Source organism: Oncorhynchus mykiss, chromosome 9 (genome assembly GCF_013265735.2).
Source record: "Oncorhynchus mykiss isolate Arlee chromosome 9, USDA_OmykA_1.1, whole genome shotgun sequence".
Classification (NCBI taxonomy): Eukaryota; Metazoa; Chordata; class Actinopteri; order Salmoniformes; family Salmonidae; genus Oncorhynchus; species Oncorhynchus mykiss.
This window is the reverse complement of record NC_048573.1, coordinates 71,059,999-71,082,008: the sequence shown is the minus strand read 5'-3', so window position 1 is coordinate 71,082,008 and position 22,010 is coordinate 71,059,999. Positions and strand designations below refer to the sequence as shown.

Sequence of the window (22,010 nt, the reverse complement as noted above, 5' to 3'; positions counted from 1 at the left end):
TGATCATCTTGATGGTTGAGCATCTTGTCAGTTGAGAATCTTGATGTTGATCATTTTGCTGTTTGAGCATCCTACTGGTTGAGCATCTTGCTGGTTGAGAATCTTGGCTGTATGATTCATGGGTTGGTTTCCTGTACATACACTAAATGGTTTGTTTGGTTACATCAGGCATAATAATAAGCACAAGAGGATGAGTAACTGTGACTCCAGCTGTATTTCTCTCTGTGTGTCTCCACCAGCTGAGATCCTGTGTAACGGTGTTAAATCAAATCAAATCAAATGTATTTATATAGCCCTTCGTACATCAGCTGATATCTCAAAGTGCTGTACAGAAACCCAGCCTAAAACCCCAAACAGCAAGCAATGCAGGTGTAGAAGCACGTTGGCTAGGAAAAACTCCCTAGAAAGGCCAAAACCTAGGAAGAAACCTAGAGAGGAACCAGGCTATGTGGGGTGGCCAGTCCTCTTCTGGCTGTGCCGGGTGGAAATTATAACAGAACATGGCCAAGATGTTCAAATGTTCATAAATTACCAGCATGGTCGAATAATAATAAGGCAGAACAGTTGAAACTGGAGCAGCAGCACAGCCAGGTGGACTGGGGAGAGCAAGGAGTCATCATGTCAGGTAGTCCTGGGGCATGGTCCTAGGGCTCAGGTCCTCCGAGAGAGTGAAAGAAAGAGAGAATTAGAGAGAGCACACTTAAATTCACACAGGACACCGAACAGGACAGGAGAAGTACTCCAGATATAACAAACTGACCCTAGCCCCCCGACACATAAACTACTGCAGCATAAATACTGGAGGCTGAGACAGGAGGGGTCAGGAGACACTGTGGCCCCATCCGAGGACACCCCCGGACAGGGCCAAACAGGAAGGATATAAACCCACCCACTTTGCCAAAGCACAGCCCCCACACCACTAGAGGGATATCTTCAACCACCGACTTACCATCCTGAGACAAGGCTGAGTATAGCCCACAAAGATCTCTGCCACGGCACAACCCAAGGGGGGGCGCCAACCCAGTTAAATGAGCTAACGTTAACAAGGACTTTAGCGACTGTAAGTGACTCCAGATAGATAACCAGTGTGTGACTAGTTTTAGTCGTATGTACATGATACACATGGTACATGGTATACACTGCCCAACAAAATTCCTTCCTTCTCAGCAATGCAATAAACACTGTGTTTCTTGTTTCCTGGTAACGGAGAGATGGAGCAAAAACAGAACTGACAAAATGTCACCAACCCCCTGAAGGGTAGAAACTAGTGTTTTTTTTTCTTATTTCACCATTTGTTTTCCTTCATTTCCTTTTCTTTCTCCCTGGAAAGACCAACTGGTTTATCTTTTCCTCTGTGTCCTTTTCTTTCTGCCTGGAAAGACCAATTGGTTTATTTTTTCCTCTGTGTCCTTTTCTTACTCCCTGTAAAGATCGAACCCCATGACACAAGTCATTATTAGTACCTATGGAGGTGATAGGATAGACCTATCTACCATTGGGCAAAAACTGGTTGAAGAAACCTTGTTTCCACGTCAATTCAACCCCATCTATGTGATGACGTTGAATCAACGTGGAAAATTGATTGGATTTGCAACAAGTCATTAAACGTTAAGGGCATATCGTCGGACTTTGAACATAAACCCAACGACATAATGACATTTTTTGTTGATTTCACATTTGAATTCATGTTCGTTGACAACTCAACCAAATGTAAATCAAAACTAGAAGTTGAACTGACGTCTGTGCCCCGTGGGTGCAGACCAGCTCCTAAAGTAAATTCACAACAGGGAAATTCACGTAAGTCACTCAGAATCCAGGCCCCTTTATACCTCACCAGTTCTCTGTTCTGGAACACTTACCATTCCACAGACGAAGAAGAGATTTGGAGAGAAGATTCTCTAGAAGGTTGCTGACAGTCAAGCCTCTCTCTCTCTCTCTCTCTCTGCTCTCTAGAACAGGCAGGTCACACACACACACACACACACACACACACACACACACACACACACACACACACACACACACACACACTGACTGTTTCTATTATGGTTGAGGACACACTAGAGAGCATCAGTGAATCTCTATCTCCGGCGTTTCTTTACTACTCCACAGATAGAGACTCACCCCCATGCCTCCCCATGCTCTCTGATGCCCCCCCATGCCCTCTGATGCCCCCCCATGCTCTCTGATGCCCCCCCATGCTCTCTGATGCCCCCCCATGCTCTCTGATGCCTCCCCATGCCCTCTGATGCCCCCCCATGCTCTCTGATGCCCCCCCATGCTCTCTGATGCCTCCCCATGCCCTCTGATGCCCCCCCATGCCCTCTGATGCCCCCCCATGCTCTCTGATGCCCCCCCATGCTCTCTGATGCCCCCCCATGCTCTCTGATGCCTCCCCATGCCCTCTGATGCCTCCCCATGCCCTCTGATGCCCCCCATGCCCTCTGATGGCACCCCCCATGCCCTCTGCTGTCCCCCACCACCCCATGCCCTCTGCTGTCCCCCACCACCACATGCCCTCTGATGTCCCCCACCACCCCATGCCCTCTGCTGTCCCCCCCCATGCCCTCTGATGGCACCCCCCATGCCCTCTGCTGCCCCCCCCCCCCCTCCCCATGCTCTGTGCTCCCCCCCTCCCCTGCTGGACCCACCCCTGCATGCCCTCTGCTGGCCCCCCCATGCCCAATGCCACCCCCCACCCCCTCATGCACTCTGCTGCCCCCCCCCACCCCCCATGCCCTCTGCTGCCCCCCCCCCCCCCCCCCCCCCCCCCCCACCCCCCATGCCCTCTGCTGGCCCCACTGATTTGGTGAGATAGATTGATATAGATTGGTTAGAGTAGAATTATGCCAATCAGTGGTGTGTGTGTGTGTGCGTGTGCGTGTGCGTGTGCACCGAGGCACAGTGAGGTCACTGAGGTTCGATGGAATTCATTACCTGCTGAGAAACACACGCAGAAAATCACAGAGGTTATATCACAACAGAGATATTTGTGACAAATAGTAGTGAAGTGTGTGCCTGTGTGTGTGGATCCCCTGGGCCCAGTGTTTGAGACCATAGATTGCTGTCCTCCAGGGACCTGTTTTATGTTTCTCCTGCTTCTCAGAATAACTGCTGCTTCTCAGTCTAACTGTCCCTCGGGGATCAATGTAGGGGAGGATAGGGACGGAGGGGGAGGAGGGAAGATGAGTGGCGGGGTGGGGTGGATGGATGAGAGGGGAATAGAGGGGGGGAGCTGAGAAGGAGTAAAGGGAGGAAACGATGGAGGATTGGAGGCGGAAAAGGGAGGGAAGAGAGAATGAGGGAGGGATGGAGTGAGGAGTGGTGGCTGGAGGAGGAAGGAGGAATGGAGAGAGGAGTGGTGGCCGGAGGAGGGATGGAGGGAGGAGTGGTGGCCGGAGGAGAAAGGAGGGATGGAGGGAGGAGTGGTGGCCGGAGGAGGAGGGAGGGATGGAGGGAGGAGTGGTGGCCGGAGGAGGAGGGAGGGATGGAGGGAGGAGTGGTGGCCGGAGGAGAAAGGAGGGATGGAGGGAGGAGTGGTGGCTGGAGGAGAAAGGAGGGATGGAGGAAATAGTGGTGGCCGGAGGAGGAGGGAGGGATGGAAGGTGGAAGGAGTGGTGGCCAGAGGAGGAAAAAGGGATGGAGGGAGGAGTGGTGGCTGGAGGAGGGAGGGATGGAGGGTGGAGTGGTGGCTGGAGGAGGAAGGAGGGATGGAGGGAGGAGTGGTGGCTGGAGGAGGGAGGGATGGAGGGTGGAGAGGTGCCCGGAGGAGAAAGGAGGGATTTTGGGGAGTTTCTCCCATTCTGGAGAGCGTCGCTGCACAGCTATTTTCAGGTCTCTCCAGAGACGTTCGATCTGGTTCAAGTCCGGGCTTTGGCCGGGCCACTCAAGGACATTCAGAGACTTGTACCGAAGCCACTCCTTTGTTGTCTTGGCTGTGTGCTTAGGGTTGTTGTGCGGTTGGAAGGTGAACCTTCGTCCCAATCTGAGATCCTGAGCACTCTGGAGCAGATTTTCATCAAGGATCTCTCTGTATTTTCCTCCGTTCATCTTTCCCTTGATCCTGTCTAGTCTCCCAGTCTGAGAGTCTTTAGGTGCCGTTTGGCAAACTCCAAGTGGGCTGTCATGTGGCTTTTACGGAGGAATGGCTTCCGTCTGGCCATTCTACCATAAAGGCCTGATTGGTGGAGTGCTGCAGAGATGGTTGTCCTTCTGGAAGGTTCTCTCATCTCCACCGAGGAACTCTCGAGAGTGACCATCGGGTTCTTGGTCACCTCCATGACCAAGGCCTTTCTCCCCCGATTACTCAGTTTGGCCAGGCGGCCAGCTCTAGGAAGTCTTGGTGGTTCCAAACTTTCTTCGACCTTGAGGCTTGGTTTTTGCTCTGATGTGCACTGTCAACTGTGGGATGTTATATAGACAAGTGTGTGCCTTTCAAAATCATGTCAAATCAATTGAATTTACCACAGGTGGACTCTAATCAAGTTGTAGAAACATTTCAAGGATGAGCTAAATTTCAAGTCTCATAGCAAAGGGTCTGAGTACTTTTATGTACATAAAGTATTTGTGTTTTTAAAAAAGTTTGTATGGTTTATTGTGTGTACATTGATGAGGAAAATGTTTTATTTAATCCATTTTAGACTAACATAACATTTGGGAAAAGTCAAGGGGTCTGAATAATTTCCGAATGCACTGTATAATCACTCTCTGACCTGTAAACACACGGCACTAAATCTGATGTGTTCCCTGTAAACACACACCACTAAATCTGATGTGTTCCCTGTAAACACACACCACTAAATCGGATGTGTTCCCTGTAAACACACACCACTAAATCGGATGTGTTCCCTGTAAACACACACCACTAAATCTGATGTGTTCCCTGTAAACACACACCACTAAATCGGTTGTGTTCCCTGTAAACACACGGCACTAAATCGGATGTGTTCCCTGTAAACACACACCACTAAATCGGATGTGTTCCCTGTAAACACACAACACTAAATCGGGTGTGTTCCCTGTAAACACACACCACTAAATCTGATGTGTTCCCTGTAAACACACACCACTAAATCGGATGTGTTCCCTGTAAACACACAACACTAAATCGGGTGTGTTCCCTGTAAACACACACCACTAAATCGGTTGTGTTCCCTGTAAACACTGACTCAACCCTAAAAGCCTACCTAGTAGTTATCTGTGTGTGTGTGTGTGTGTGAGAGAGAGAGAGAGAGAGAGAGAGAGAGAGAGAGAGAGAGAGAGAGAGAGAGAGAGAGAGAGAGAGAGAGAGAGAGAGAGAGAGAGAGAGAGAGAGAGAGAGAGAGAGAGAGAGAGAGAGAGAGAGAGAGAGAGAGAGAGAGAGAGAGAGAGAGAGAGAGAGAGAGAGAGAGAGAGAGAGAGAGAGAGAGAGAGAGAGAGAGATCTTTTTCCAATTTTGGGGATGTTAAGATTGCGCCTCACTGGGTCTCACAGGTCGATGGAGCGGATAATTAATGCAGGAACCCTCGACACCACGGAGGACAAAATTAGTTTAGATCAGAAAATACTTGGCTGCACTGAATAAGTGTCTCTCATTAATACTGTCTCATCTGTAACCAACGACCAGCTGATGACAACATCATTTTTGGGTCACAACCCACAGCCACATCAAGTGAAATCAAAGTTTATTGGTTGTGTACACAGATTTGCAGATGTTATCGCAGGTGCAGCAAAATGCTTGTGTTTCTAGCTCCACCAGTGCAGTAATACCTAGCAATACAAAACAATAGGCACTCAATCCAAAAAGTTTAAAAAACATTAAGAAATATCAGAACGGGCAGTGTCAGAAAAAGCAATGTCAGAGTCCGCTGTCATGTTTATGACATGATAATATCACATTTATGTCATTCCAATGTCAACCAGTTTGTTTCATGGTTTGATTTACAGGGGGTTTCCCATAACAAATCAGGGTACCATCATTATACGCCCCCAGAATCAAGGTACCCCATGCGCCACAGAATCAGGGTACCTCGTACGCCCCAGAATCAAGGTACCCCATACTCCCCAGAATCAGGGTACCCCATACACCCCACTCGAAGACTCAATGTGTGCTTTGAATCCTGTTTGGTTATACTGTATGTATTTGTAGGAGCTAGGTTATTTAACCTTACATCAAATCTGGTTTAGGGTTGGATAATCTAATGTAGCAGGCTTAAAGGAAACGTCTGAAACTAGACCCCCTTCCACACTGGTCTTGACAAGAATCAAAAAACTGTTGGGATTGGTTCTCTTTTGGGCTGTTCAACCAATTAGGATGAAATGTCGCCTTGTTAACGTCCAAAAGGCTCTCTTTCCACTTCCCCTGAAAACAGAAACTGCCGGTTGTTCGGGACTCGGCAGAGGCTAAGCGTTGAGAGATAGACAGTGAGAGGTGCTGTATGTGAATAACAGGAGAGGGGAGATGTCACCACAGTTGAAGTCGGAAGTTTACATACACCTTAGCCAAATACATTTAAACTCAGTTTTTCACAATTCCTGACATTTAATCCTAGTCAAAATTATAGTCTTAGGTCAGTTAGGATAACCACTTTATTTTAAGAATGTGAAATGTCTGAATAATCGTAGAGAGAATTATTTATTTCCGCTTTTATTTATTTCATCACATTCCCAGTGGGTCAGAAGTTTACATACACTCAATTAGTATTTGGCGGCATTGCCTTTAAATTGTTTAACTTGGGTCAAACGTTTCGGATAGCCTTCCACAAGCTTCCCACAATAAGTTGGGTGAATTTTGGCCCATTCCTCCTGACACAGCTGGTGTAACTGAGTCAGGTTAGTAGGCCTCCTTGCTCGCGCACACCTTTTCAGTTCTGCCCACACATTTTCTATAGGATTGAGGTCAGGGATTTGTGATGGCCACTCCAATACCCTTGACTTTGTTGACCTTAAGCCATTTTGCCACAACTTTGGAAGTATGCTTGGGGTCATTGTCCATTTGGAAGACCCATTTGCGACCAAGCCTTAACTTTCCAATTGATGTCTTGAGATGCTGCTTCAATATATCCACATGATTGTCCTTCTCATGATTCCATCTATTTTGTGAAGTGCACCAGTCCCTCCTACAGCAAAGCACCCCCACAGCATGATGCTGCCACCCCCGTGCTTCACGGTTGGGATGGTGTTCTTGGGCGTGCAAGCCTCCCCCATTTACTCCAAACATAACAATGTTCATTATGGCCAAATAGTTATATTTTTGTTTCATCAGACCAGAGGACATTTCTCCAAAAGGTACGATCTCTGTCCCCATGTGCAGTTGCAAACCGTACTCTGGCATTTTTATGGCGGTTTTGGAGCAGTGGCTTCTTCCTTGCTGAGCAAGGACTAGATCAGGTTATGTCGATATTGGACTCGTTTTTACTGTGGATAGAGATACTTTTGTACTTGTTTCCTCCAGCATCTTCACAAGGTCCTTTGCTGTTGTTCTGGGATTGATTTTCACTTTTCGCACCAAAGTACGTTCATCTCTAGGAGACGGAACGCGTCTCCTTCCTGAGCGGCATGACGGCTGCGTGGTCGCATGGTGTTTATACATGCATACTATTGTTTATACAGATGAACGTGGTACCTTCAGGCGTGTGGAAATTGCTCCCAAGGATGAAACAGACTTGTGGAGGTCTACAATTTTTTTTCTGAGGTCTTGGCTGATGTCAAGGAAAGAAGCAGTGACTTTGAAGGTAGGCTTTGGAATACATCCACAGGTACACCTCCAATTGACTCAAATGATGTCAATTAGCCTATCAGAAGCTTCTAAAGCCATGACATCATTTTCTGAAATTTTCCAAGCGGTTTAAAGGCACAGTCATCTTAGTGTATGTAAACGTCTGACCCACTGGAATTGTGATACAGTGAATTTTAAGTTAAATAATCTGTCAACAATGGTTGGAAAAATTACTTGGTCGTGCACAAAGTAGATGTCCTAACCGACTTGCCAAAACTATAGTTTGTTAACAAGAAATTGGTAAAGTGGTTTAAAGATGAGTTTTACCCTAAGTGTATTCCGACTTCAACTGTATGAATGGTGTGACAGTTATGGTTGTGACGGATTCAGTGAGCAGAGCACTAAACTCAGTAGCTCTCTTACCCTCTGACATGCAGAGCTGAAGGGCTCAAACAGTCATATATATATATATACATATATATATATATATATATATATATATACAGTGCCTTGCGAAAGTATTCGGCCCCCTTGAACTTTGCAACCTTTTGCCACATTTCAGGATTCAAACATAAAGATATAAAACTGTATTTTTTTTGTGAAGAATCAACAACAAGTGGGACACAATCATGAAGTGGAACGACATTTATTGGATATTTCAAACTTTTTTAACAAATCAAAAACAGAAAAATTGGTTGTGCAAAATTATTCAGCCCCTTTACTTTCAGTGCAGCAAACTCTCTCCAGAAGTTCAGTGAGGATCTCTGAATGATCCAATGTTGACCTAAATGACTAATGATGATAAATACAATCCACCTGTGTGTAATCAAGTCTCCGTATAAATGCACCTGCACTGTGATAGTCTCAGAGGTCCGTTAAAAGCGCAGAGAGCATCATGAAGAACAAGGAACACACCAGGCAGGTCCGAGATACTGTTGTGAAGAAGTTTAAAGCCGGATTTGGATACAAAAAGATTTCCCAAGCTTTAAACATCCCAAGGAGCACTGTGCAAGCGATAATATTGAAATGGAAGGAGTATCAGACCACTGCAAATCTACCAAGACCTGGCCGTCCCTCTAAACTTTTAGCTCATACAAGGAGAAGACTGATCAGAGATGCAGCCAAGAGGCCCATGATCACTCTGGATGAACTGCAGAGATCAACAGCTGAGGTGGGAGACTCTGTCCATAGGACAACAATCAGTCGTATATTGCACAAATCTGGCCTTTATGGAAGAGTGGCAAGAAGAAAGCCATTTCTTAAAGATATCCATAAAAAGTGTTGTTTAAAGTTTGCCACAAGCCATCTGGGAGATACACCAAACATGTGGAAGAAGGTGCTCTGGTCAGATGAAACCAAAATTGAACTTTTTGGCAACAATGCAAAACGTTATGTTTGGCGTAAAAGCAACACAGCTCATCACCCTGAACACACCATCCCCACTGTGAAACATGGTGGTGGCAGCATCATGGTTTGGGCCTGCTTTTCTTCAGCAGGGACAGGGAAGATGGTTAAAATTGATGGGAAGATGGATGGAGCCAAATACAGGACCATTCTGGAAGAAAACCTGATGGAGTCTGCAAAAGACCTGAGACTGGGACGGAGATTTGTCTTCCAACAAGACAATGATCCAAAACATAAAGCAAAATCTACAATGGAATGGTTCAAAAATAAACATATCCAGGTGTTAGAATGGCCAAGTCAAAGTCCAGACCTGAATCCAATCGAGAATCTGTGGAAAGAACTGAAAACTGCTGTTCACAAATGCTCTCCATCCAACCTCACTGAGCTCGAGCTGTTTTGCAAGGAGGAATGGGAAAAAATGTCAGTCTCTCGATGTGCAAAACTGATAGAGACATACCCCAAGCGACTTACAGCTGTAATCGCAGCAAAAGGTGGCGCTACAAAGTATTAACTTAAGGGAGCTGAATAATTTTGCACGCCCAATTTTTCAGTTTTTGATTTGTTAAAAAAGTTTGAAATATCCAATAAATGTCGTTCCACTTCATGATTGTGTCCCACTTGTTGTTGATTCTTCACAAAAAAATACAGTTTTATATCTTTATGTTTGAAGCCTGAAATGTGGCAAAAGATCGCAAAGTTCAAGGGGGCCGAATACTTTCGCAAGGCACTGTATATATATATACACTGGATGTTGTTGACATGAGGGTGTCAGTAACCTTTCTGTCAGACACTGTACATAGAATTTAACCTTATCACATACTGCATATCCACAGCATATCAAGATACTCCTGGAGGTAAATTGGCATGTGTGTGTGTGTGTGTGTGTGTGTGTGTGTGTGTGTGTGTGTGTGTGTGTGTGCGTGCGTGCGTGCGTGCGTGCGTGCGTGCGTGCGTGCGTGCGTGCGTGCGTGCGTGCGTGCGTGCGTGCGTGCGTGCGTGCGTGCGTGCGTGCGTGCGCCTGCGCATGTGTGTATATATAGGCTCCATTCCAAATGTGTCAGATTGACAGTCTGTGTGTTTAGCTGGCGTAGAGGAGAGAGACATGGTGAAATTGGCGTGAATTCCTGCTAAGCGAAGTGGAAAGTAACTCTGTGGAGGTTCTAATAGGCAGAGAAAGTATTCATGACTCTTGACTTATTCCAAATAGTGTTGTGTTACAGCCTGAATTCAAAATGGATTCAATTGATTTATTTTCCATCTAAACCCAATATGTTTTTAGAAAATGTTTCATCTTTATTGAAAAATGAAATACAGACATATCTAGTATTTACACCCTTTTACTATGACACTCCAAATTTGAGCTCAGGTGCATCCAATTTCATTTTGATCATTCTTGAGACGTCGTTAACAACTTGATTGGAGTCCACCTATAGCCAATTCAATTGTTTGGGCACTGGTAAGGATAGAGGGAACAGTGAATGGAACCAAATACAGGAAAATCCTCGATGAGAACCTGCTTGATGAGAATCTGCTTGATGAGAACCTGCTTGATGAGAACCTGCTTGACGAGAACCTGCTTGACGAGAACCTGCTTGACGAGAACCTGCTTGACGAGAACCTGCTTGACGAGAACCTGCTTGACAAGAACCTGCTTGATGAGAACCTGCTTGATGAGAACCTGCTTGATGAGAACCTGCTTGATGAGAACCTGCTTGATGAGAACCTGCTTGACGAGAACCTGCTTGACGAGAACCTGCTTGACGAGAACCTGCTTGACGAGAACCTGCTTGACGAGAACCTGCTTGACGAGAACCTGCTTGACAAGAACCTGCTTGATGAGAACCTGCTTGATGAGAACCTGCTTGATGAGAACCTGCTTGATGAGAACGGTTGAATAATTCAACAGACAGAGAGAAAAACTACCTGGTACCTCCATCATATGAAAGTCAATGGATGGGCTTAGCTACGGCTAATACAGGAAGCAGATTGGTTCTGTTTGTAACAGGCTCCCCCAAACGCAGATCTATCAGATTGGGAAAGGGGAGAAACCTAGTCAGTTGCACAACTGAATGCATTCAACCAAAATGTATCTTCCACATTTAAACCAGAGAGGTGCGGGGGGGCTGCGTTAATTCAGCCCCCCCCCCCTCCCCGCCAGCTTGAGGACTCAAACCAGCGACCATCTGATTACTGGCCCAATGTTCTTAACCGCTAGGTTCTGTTTATAATGGGGGGATGTTACAGGTTATGTTATAGTGACAACCACACCCAAACTCAGATTTATCCATCAACTGAGTCTACATCCTAAATCGCACCCTTTTCCCTAGGGCTCTGGTCAAAAGTAGTGCACCCTGTAGGGAATATAGGGTTCTATCTGGGACGCAGACTGAGTCTCACTGATGACAGTGAAAAAATAAGACGGTGAACTTAGTACTGTACGTAGACATGAGTAGGTGATTATTGCCAGGAGATCTGGAGAATAGAAAAACTATGTGAAGGAGTATCTGCGAGCAAAATTACTAGAGCATGACTAGTAGGAGTTTAAAGGCAGTAGCAATTAGTGTTTTTTTGTGGTCGGTTCGGTTTTTAAAAAAAATATACAGTACCAGTCAAAAGTTAGGACACACCTACTCATTCCAGAGTTTTCTTTATTTTTACTGTTTTCTTCATTGTAGAATAATAGTGAAGACATTAAAACTATGAAATAACATATATGGAATCATGTAGTAACCAAAAAAGTGTTAAACAAATCAAAATATATTTTTTTATTTTACATTCTTCAAAGTAGCCACCCTGTGGAATTTCTTTCCTTCTTAATGCATTTTAGCCAATCAGTTGACTTGTGACAAGGTACGATTGGTATACAGAAGATAGCCGTGTTTGGTAAAAGACCAAGTCCATATTATGTCAAGAACAGCTCAAATAAGCAAAGAGAAACGACAGTCCATCATTACTTTAACACATAAAGGTCAGTCAATAAAGGAGAATTTCAAGAACTTTGAAAGTTTCTTCAAGTGCAGTCGCGAAAACCTTCAACCAATTTCTAGAGCTTCCTTACCACCTCCTCCTCCTCCTCCCTTCTTTACCTAGAGCTTCCTTACCACCTCCTCCTCCTCCTCCCTTCTTTACCTAGAGCTTCCTTACCACCTCCTCCTCCTCCTCCCTTCTTTACCTAGAGCTTCCTTACCACCTCCTCCTCCCTTCTTTTGAATGAATTTTCATCTCGATGCCATTTGTCCTCCTGTGACTTCCATTGGACCAATGAGAGAAGAGATGGACTCTCAGCAGCAGCACATGCAGAGTTGGCCGTACAGATTCTATTTAAAACGGACTCACCAAAATAGACGCTTCCTCTTGGAGGTGCCAATTAGGTTACTGAAAACTCCTGGAGAGCACTGGGGCGAAGAGAGGAAGAGAAGGAGGGACTGGAGAGCACTGTGGAGAAGAGATGAAGAGGAGGGACTGGAGAGCACTGTGAAGAAGAAAGGAAGAGAATGAGGGACTGGGGAGAAGAGAGGAAGAGAAGGAGGGACTGGAGAGCACTGGGGAGAAGAGTGGAAGAGAAAGAGGGACTGGTGAGAAGAGAGGAAGAGAAGGAGTGACTGGAGAGCACTGGGGAGAAGAGTGGAAGAGAAAGAGGGACTGGTGAGAAGAGAGGAAGAGGAGGGACTGGAGAGCACTGGGGAGAAGAAAGGAAGAGAATGAGGGACTGGTGAGAAGAGAGGAAGAGAAGGAGGGACTGGAGAGCACTGGGGAGAAGAGTGGAAGAGAATGAGGGACTGGTGAGAAGAGAGGAAGAGGAGGGACTGGAGAGCACTGGGGAGAAGAAAGGAAGAGAATGAGGGACTGGGGAGAAGAGAGGAAGAGGAGGGACTGGAGAGAACTGGGGAGGAAGAGAAGGAGGGACTGGGGAGAAGAGAGGAAGAGGAGGGACTGGAGAGAACTGGGGAGAAGAAAGGAAGAGAATGAGGGACTGGGGAGAAGAGAGGAAGAGGAGGGACTGGAGAGCACTGGGGAGGAAGAGAAGGAGGGACTGGATAAGCTCAATAACATTAAACCCCAACACCCACCCAGACTGGCTCAATAACATTAAACCCCATCACCCACCCATCACCCACCCGGCTCAATAACATTAAACCCCATCACCCAGGCTGGCTCAATAACATTAAACCCCATCACCCACCCAGACTGGCTCAATAACAGTAAACCCCATCACCCAGGATGGCTCAATAACATTAAACCCCATCACCCAGACTGGCTCAATAACATTAAACCCCAACACCCACCCAGACTGGCTCAATAACATTAAACCCCAACACCCAGACTGGCTCAATAACATTAAACCCCAACACCCAGACTGGCTCAATAACATTAAACCCCAACACCCAGACTGGCTCAATAACATTAAACCCCATCACCCACCCAGACTGGCTCAATAACAGTAAACCCCATCACCCAGACTGGCTCAATAACATTAAACCCCAACACCTACCCAGACTGGCTCAATAACATTAAACCCCAACACCCACCCAGACTGGCTCAATAACATTAAACCCCATCACCCAGACTGGCTCAATATCATTAAACCCCAACACCCACCCAGACTGGCTCAATAACATTAAACCCCAACACCTACCCAGACTGGCTCAATAACATTAAACCCCAACACCTACCCAGACTGGCTCAATAACATTAAACCCCAACACCCACCCAGACTGGCTCAATAACATTAAACCCCAACACCCACCCAGACTGGCTCAATAACATTAAACCCCAACACCCAGACTGGCTCAATAACATTAAACCCCAACACCCACCCAGACTGGCTCAATAACATTAAACCCCAACACCTACCCAGACTGGCTCAATAACATTAAACCCCATCACCCACCCAGACTGGCTCAATAACAGTAAACCCCATCACCCAGGCTGGCTCAATAACATTAAACCCCATCACCCAGACTGGCTCAATAACATTAAACCCCAACACCCACCCAGACTGGCTCAATAACATTAAACCCCAACACCCAGACTGGCTCAATAACATTAAACCCCAACACCCAGACTGGCTCAATAACATTAAACCCCAACACCCAGACTGGCTCAATAACATTAAACCCCAACACCCACCCAGACTGGCTCAATAACATTAAACCCCAACACCTACCCAGACTGGCTCAATAACATTAAACCCCAACACCCACCCAGACTGGCTCAATAACATTAACCCCCATCACCCAGACTGGCTCAATAACATTAAACCCCAACACCCACCCAGACTGGCTCAATAACATTAAACCCCATCACCCAGACTGGCTCAATAACATTAAACCCCAACACCCACCCAGACTGGCTCAATAACATTAAACCCCAACACCCACCCAGACTGGCTCAATAACATTAAACCCCATCACCCACCCAGACTGGCTCAATAACATTAAACCCCAACACCCACCCAGACTGGCTCAATAACATTAAACCCCATCACCCACCCAGACTGGCTCAATAACAGTAAACCCCATCACCCACCCAGACTGGCTCAATAACATTAAACCCCAACACCCACCCAGACTGGCTCAATAACATTAAACCCCATCACCCAGACTGGCTCAATAACAGTAAACCCCAACACCTACCCAGACTGTCTCAATAACAGTAAACCCCAACACCTACCCAGACTGGCTCAATAACATTAAACCCCATCACCCACCCAGACTGGCTCAATAACATTAAACCCCATCACCCACCCAGACTGGCTCAATAACATTAAACCCCATCACCCACCCAGACTGGCTCAATAACATTAAACCCCAACACCCAGACTGGCTCAATAACATTAAACCCCAACACCCACCCAGACTGGCTCAATAACATTAAACCCCAACACCCACCCAGACTGGCTCAATAACAGTAAACCCCAACACCTACCCAGACTGGCTCAATAACATTAAACCCCAACACCTACCCAGACTGGCTCAATAACATTAAACCCCATCACCTACCCAGACTGGCTCAATAACATTAAACCCCAACACCCAGACTGGCTCAATAACATTAAACCCCAACACCCACCCAGACTGGCTCAATAACATTAAACCCCAACACCCACCCAGACTGGCTCAATAACAGTAAACTCCAACACCTACCCAGACTTGAGCAATTTACCTCTCCAATTAGCACAGTGACATGAGGAAATGGAATACTATCTCTGCTCTACGGTTCTGTAAGTTCCATTTAGACAGACAGGGAAAAGGTGACGGACAAGCTAATTGGTTTAGATTAATGGAAGATAAAACAGAACAGAGCCAGGTGGTTGCGACAAGGTGTGTGTGTGTGTGTGTGTGTGTGTGTGTGTGTGTGTTTGACACAGATGGCTTTGTTTTCTACAATGATAATTACTATGACAACGTTCTCACTGTAGTCAGGTCAGCTGCAGGGTAACCGCTTAACCTACATTATTAAACAATGATAATAGCATCACACACACACACACATCTCGTCGCAATCAGAGAGTTTCAGAGGGTTTGGTTAGGGTCATGAATGATGACTTGATGCCTGTACTGAATCAGAGGGTCTGGTATGTATTAATTGAACTGCCCCTCAGCCTGTGGGGCCTGTAGGGATGTAGAGCCTGTAGAGCCTGTAGAGCCTGTAGAGAAGTAGAGCCTGTAGAGCCTGTAGAGATGTAGAGCCTGTAGAGATGTAGAGCCTGCAGAGCCTGTAGAGAAGTAGAGCCTGTAGAGCCTGTAGAGCCTGTAGAGCCTGTAGAGATGTAGAGCCTGTAGAGCCTGTATAGATGTAGAGCCCGTAGAGACGTAGAGAAGTAGAGCCTGTGGAGATGTAGAGCCTATAGAGATGTAGAGCCTGTAGAGCCTGTACAGGTGTAGAGAAGTAGAGCCTGTAGAGCCTGTAGAGATGTAGAGTCTGCAGAGCCTGTACAAATGTTGAGATGTACAGGTGTAGAGCCCGTAGAGAAGTAGAGCCTGTAGAGATTTAGAGCCTGTAGAGATGTAGAGCCTGTAGAGATGTAGAGCCTGTAGAGAAGTAGAGCCTGTAGAGCCTGTAGAGATGTAGAGCCTGTAGAGCCTGTAGAGATGTAGAGCCTGTAGAGATGTAGAGCCTGTAGAGATGTAGAGAAGTAGAGCCTGTAGAGATGTAGAGCCTATAGAGATGTAGAGCCTGTAGAGATGTAGAGCCTGTAGAGCCTGTAGAGCCTGTAGAGCCTGTAGAGCCTGTACAGGTGTAGAGAAGTAGAGCCTGTAGAGCCTGTAGAGATGTAGAGCCTGTAGAGATGTAGAGCCTGTACAGGTGTAGAGATGTAGAGTCTGCAGAGCCTGTACAAATGTTGAGATGTACAGGTGTAGAGAAGTAGAGCTGGGAGAAATTTAGAGCCTGTAGAGATGTAGAGCCTGTAGAGATGTAGAGCCTGTAGAGATGTAGAGCCTGTACAGGTGTAGAGCCTGTTGAGCCTGTAGAGATGTAGAGCCTGTAGAGATGTAGAGCCTGTAGAGATGTAGAACCTGTACAGATGTAGAGCCTGTACAGATGTAGAGCCTGTTGAGCCTGTAGAGATGTAGAGCCTGTAGAGATGTAGAGCCTGTAGAGATGTAGAGCCTGTAGAGATTTAGAGCCTGTAGAGATGTAGAGCCTGTAGAGATGTAGAACCTGTACAGATGTAGAGCCTGTTGAGCCTGTAGAGATGTAGAGCCTGTAGAGATGTAGAGCCTGTAGAGATGTAGAGCCTGTAGAGATGTAGAGCCTGTACAGATGTAGAGCCTGTACAGGTGTAGAGCCTGTACAGGTGTAGAGCCTGTAGAGATGTAGAGCCTGTACAGATGTAGAGCCTGTACAGATGTTGAGATGTACAGGTGTAGAGAAGTAGAGCCTGTAGAGATTTAGAGCCTGTAGAGATGTAGAGCCTGTAGAGATTTAGAGCCTGTTGAGATGTAGAGCCTGTACAGATGTAGAGCCTGTACAGGTGTAGAGCCTATAGAGATGTAGAGCCTGTACAGATGTAGAGCCTGTACAGATGTAGAGCCTGTAGAGATGTAGAGCCTGTAGAGATGTAGAGCCTGTAGAGATGTAGAGCCTGTACAGGTGTAGAGCCTGTACAGATGTAGAGCCTGTAGAGATGTAGAGCCTGTTGAGCCTGTAGAGATGTAGAGCCTGTTGAGCCTGTAGAGATGTGAGCCTGTAGAGATTTAGAGCCTGTAGAGATGTAGAGCCTGTACAGATGTACAGCCTGTACAGATGTAGAGCCTGTACAGATGTAGAGCCTGTAGAGATGTAGAGCCTGTTGAGCCTGTAGAGATGTAGAGGCTGTTGAGCCTGTAGAGATGTGAGCCTATAGTGCCTGTAGAAATGTAGAGATGGGATGGGCATTGTTGCACTTTGCTGCTTGTGAGTTATTTATTGACCTTTCATATTCTATAACAGGAAATCAACGACAGGTCTGATGCAGTAGAATATATTGGTATTCTAATGAGACAGTGTTTATGTCCCAAATGGCACCCTTTTCCCCATCTAGTGCACTACCTTCATGCCAGAGCACTATGGACCCTGTTCAAAAGTAGTTCACTAAATAGGGGATAGGGTAGTATTTGGGAATCCACCAGTCTCCGCAATTGGAGAAGTGTTATGTTGACAGAATTTTAAAAAAGTTAATCTTCCATAACTAGGGACATCTATTATGAAAAAGTAACAATCACTCCTTGTCTGTATCCTCTCCAGCAGGATGGAAGCTGTTGTGTGAGGGAGGGCTAAAAAAAAATACCTTTATTACCATCATTCAAAATGAATATATGTGGACTGGCCATGTTGATGGCTTTAGTTGGACAATAATGACTGCTACTGTCGCTATGTGCTGTGGTCTGCTACGGTTGCTCACCCTGCCCGTGGCACAAATGGTGGCACAACACTCTGCAGTGCTGGTTGCCAGCTCCATTATCACAGAGGGGAACAAACTAGCACCAGCCTACTGCAAACTCACTCACACTCTGCTCTCTGCTTTTTTCCAGAATTGGCTGTTTGCCCGCTAATTGGTGCACAACGTTTTCAATTGGCTCCTCTGCCTCAGTGTCCTCGGTGTCCTGTGAGCTGGCTGGAGATTTACTGTGCAATATAGTACTGTGTGTTGGCAGTGAAAACATAAAGGCGACGGGATATGGTTTGTTTATTGGATAGTGTGTACCACCTGATTGTAAATAACCATGTTAATAGTGTAACGATATGGAGACATTTTGATGAAGCCGTGTGTATTGTGTTCTGAAGAAAGGAAACTGTAATCTAGGCTATACTTAAACGTAGTTATATGTGTTTTTGAGTTGAGTCGAGTGGGATTATTGTTCAAATAAAAGTCTATTGGAATAAATATATTTATTTCAGTACATACACATTGCCAAAACAGTACACAGTACAAACATCTTCTATATCTTGATGGTGAAGAACTTACTTGCGACCTGTTATTTCCTCTTATGACCTGTTATTACAGACCTCCTCTAGAACTCTTATGACCTCTTTATGAACTATTATGACCTCACTCTCTGAGCCATAAATATTCAAATCAGACTCATTTCTTCTCTTTCAGGAATCTATTAGACAGAGACACATTCTCCAAATCTGATCCATGTAAGTACTTTACCTTCACAGTTATCATGTCACATTTATCACAATTATTACTGTATTGTGCTACAATTACAGATGAGTGACTGGCTTAGCCTATACGGCTAGTATGTGTAAAAGAATAAAGATTTTTTTTTTATACAACACAGCTGTCAAACTCATTCCACGGAGGGCCGAGTTTCGGCGGGTTATCGCTCCTCCCTTGTACTTGATTGACGAATTAAGGTCACTAATTAGTAAGGAACTCCCCACACCTGGTCCTCTAGGGCCTAATTAAAAGGGAAAACCCCAGAACCCTGCAGACACTAGGCCCTCCGTGAATTGAGTTTGACACCCCTGCCCTATACTTTCCTTCACTTGGTCTGGGTTTAACTGTGATTTAGCTGACTCTGCTATTTCAAAGTGTTCCCTCAAGAACTTGCATCTCATTTGCAGAGTAATATGACAGGTCTTCATCACAGCTAGAGTTATAGAAAGAGACAGTAGCTTTAAGCGATAGTTTGTGATTTTGGCAATGAGGCCCTTTTATCTACTTCCCCAGAGTCAGATGAATTTGTGGATACCATTTTTATGTAGTGTATCTTCATCCAGTACGAAGGAAGGTGCTAACTAGCATTAGCACAATTTCTAACTAGCATTAGCACAATTTCTAACTAGCATTAGCACAATTTCTAACTAGCATTAGCACAATTTCTAACTAGCATTAGCACAATTTCTAACTAGCATTAGCACAATTTCTAACTAGCATTAGCGCAATTTCTAACTAGCATTAGCACAATTTCTAAGTAGCATTAGCACAATTTCTAAGTAGCATTAGCACAGTGACTGGAAGTCTATAGGTGTTCCCGATGACTTTCAATCATTGCAATAACGCTAGTTAGCATTGGCTCGCGAAAATACCTCTATCTTCCTTGATATTGGACTCGGATACATACAAATGGTATCCTTAAGTTCACCTGACTCTGGAGAAGTAGGTCAAGCGCATCAGTTCCAAAATACTGAACTTTCCCTTTTAATGCAATGCAGCTACAGTATGGTTCAAACACAGCCCTGACTGAACACACATGGGCTTCTTTAAGGTAAGCTGCCTCAGAGGAGAGAAGGGGGAGAGGAGGAGAGGAGAGGAGAGGAGTGGAGTGGAGAGGGGAGGGGAGGGGAGGGGAAAGGAGAGGAGAGGAGAGGAGAGGAGAGGAGAGGAGAGGAGAGGAGAGGAGAGGAGAGGAGAGGAGAACTACGTTTGAGGCCTCCAGGGGGTGTTTTTGTATAGAGGCCTTAGATGCATCCCAAATTGCAGGGCCTTCTATGAGACCAGGGTAGAATCCCTCCAGTACCCTTCTATGAGACCAGGGTAGAATCCCTCCAGTCCCCTTCTATGAGACCAGGGTAGAATCCCTCCAGTCCCCTTCTATGAGACCAGGGTAGAATCCCTCCAGCCCCCTTCTATGAGACCAGGGTAGAATCCCTCCAGTCCCCTTCTATGAGACCAGGGTAGAATCCCTCCAGTCCCCTTCTATGAGACCAGGGTAGAATCCCTCCAGTCCCCTTTCTATGAGACCAGGGTAGAATCCCTCCAGTCCCCTTCTCTGAGACCAGGGTAGAATCCCTCCAGTCCCCTTTCTATGAGACCAGGGTATAATCCCTCCAGTCCCCTTCTATGAGACCAGGGTAGAATCCCTCCAGTCCCCTTCTATGAGACCAGGGTAGAATCCCTCCAGTCCCCTTCTATGAGACCAGGGTATAATCCCTCCAGTCCCCTTCTATGAGACCAGGGTAGAATCCCTCCAGTCCCCTTCTATGAGACAAGGGTAGAATCGCTCCCGTCCCCTTCTATGAGACCAGGGTAGAAAACCCCCAGTCCCCTTCTATGAGACCAGGGTAGAAACCCCCCAGTCCCCTTCTATGAGACCAGGGTAGAAACCCCCCAGTCCCCTTCTATGAGACCAGGGTATAATCCCTCACACTCTATCTCCCCCCAGTCCCCTTATTACGAATTCCCCTAAAGATGATAAGGACCTGGGGTTATATCTGACAGGTCACATGCCTTGTCCCAGCATGCACTGAGAAGGCCCTGGGGTGATATCTGACAGGTCACATGCCCTGTCCCTGCATGCACTGCTTCTTCTGCTCTAGCACCGTTTTGAAGTGAGGAAATAAAAGAGGGAGACCTACTGTTTAGAAATCCTATTTCTGATTATGCAATCACTGTTGCACTGTTGGAGGCTTTGTTAATTGTTAGTGTGTAGTCTCTCACTTGGGGAGATTAATTGCTAGATCTGATAATGTGATACTGAGCAGACAGCGGGCATGGCAGTGCATAATGAATATTACTAATGATGAATGTGATGATAGAAAGAGCATTTGTTTTGTTTTATGAAGTGAAGAAATGGTCATTCAAATGTATTTCTAATCTCCCTCCCTCCCTCCTTCCTCTCTCTCCCTTCCTCTCTCTCTGTCTCTCCCTCCCTATCCCTCTCTCCCTCCCTATCCCTCTCTCTCTCTCTCTCTCTCTCTCTCCCCACCTCCCTTCCTCCCTCCTTCCCTACCCAGTGGTGGTGTTGTACACTCAGGGCGTGGAGACCAAACAGTGGAGAGAGGTAAGAAGCAGAACAACTCTCTCTCTCTCTCTCTCTCTCTCGCTCTCTCTCTCTCTCTCTCTCTCAATCTCTCTCTCTCTCTCTCTCTCTCTCTATTTTGCTTTCTCCAACAATCTAGACTCAATCAAACCACTCTCCATTCCTTTCTATAACAATTTAGAGCCTCATGAGTCTAGACTGTAAACTAGTCAACAGAGAGCATGACTGTCTCCCCAGCATCGGTAGCTCAATCAACCTGCATCTCTTTTCCTCTCCATAACAATATAGAATCTAGCTTGTGGAACACTAAATATAATTGTTCTGGAATACTCCGACTCAGCAGCAGCACTGTGTTGTGTTCCAGCCCTGTCTGTCTCCAGGTGAATGCTGTTGCTGCTGACAATCATTGTCTATTGATTGGCTTGTGAATATTCATTGCTTGGCTTAAGGCATGTTTTTGCTCTGACCAATTGGTCATTAGGGCGATTGCTGCACATATCGATAAAGATTAGCGTCAGTGTCAGAATATCTCCAGGTCTGCCAGGAACCTGCCTTTACCCTTAACCCAGGACGGAGTGTCTTCATTGGGGCCCGAAGTTCAGTGAGTTCAGATAGATGTCTTTATAGGTAGTTATACCACTCTATTCTGCTCTATACCGCTCTATAAATCAAATCAAATGTATTTATATAGCCCTTCGTACATCAGCTGATATCTC

At 46.0% G+C, this 22,010-nt stretch overlaps 1 protein-coding gene across 4 annotated transcripts in view; it reads left to right on the top strand.

Annotated features, from left to right (window-relative positions):
- The window catches only part of LOC110531262 (copine-8), a 210,250-nt gene that overhangs the window by 9,909 nt on the left and 178,331 nt on the right, over positions 1–22,010 (top strand). For all 4 annotated transcript variants that reach the window (XM_036988905.1, XM_036988908.1, XM_036988907.1 and 1 more), the window contains exons 2-3: positions 18,687–18,727; positions 21,269–21,315. In XM_036988905.1, coding sequence (XP_036844800.1) covers positions 18,687–18,727; positions 21,269–21,315 — 88 coding nt within the window. The remainder of the gene's footprint in view (positions 1–18,686; positions 18,728–21,268; positions 21,316–22,010) is intronic.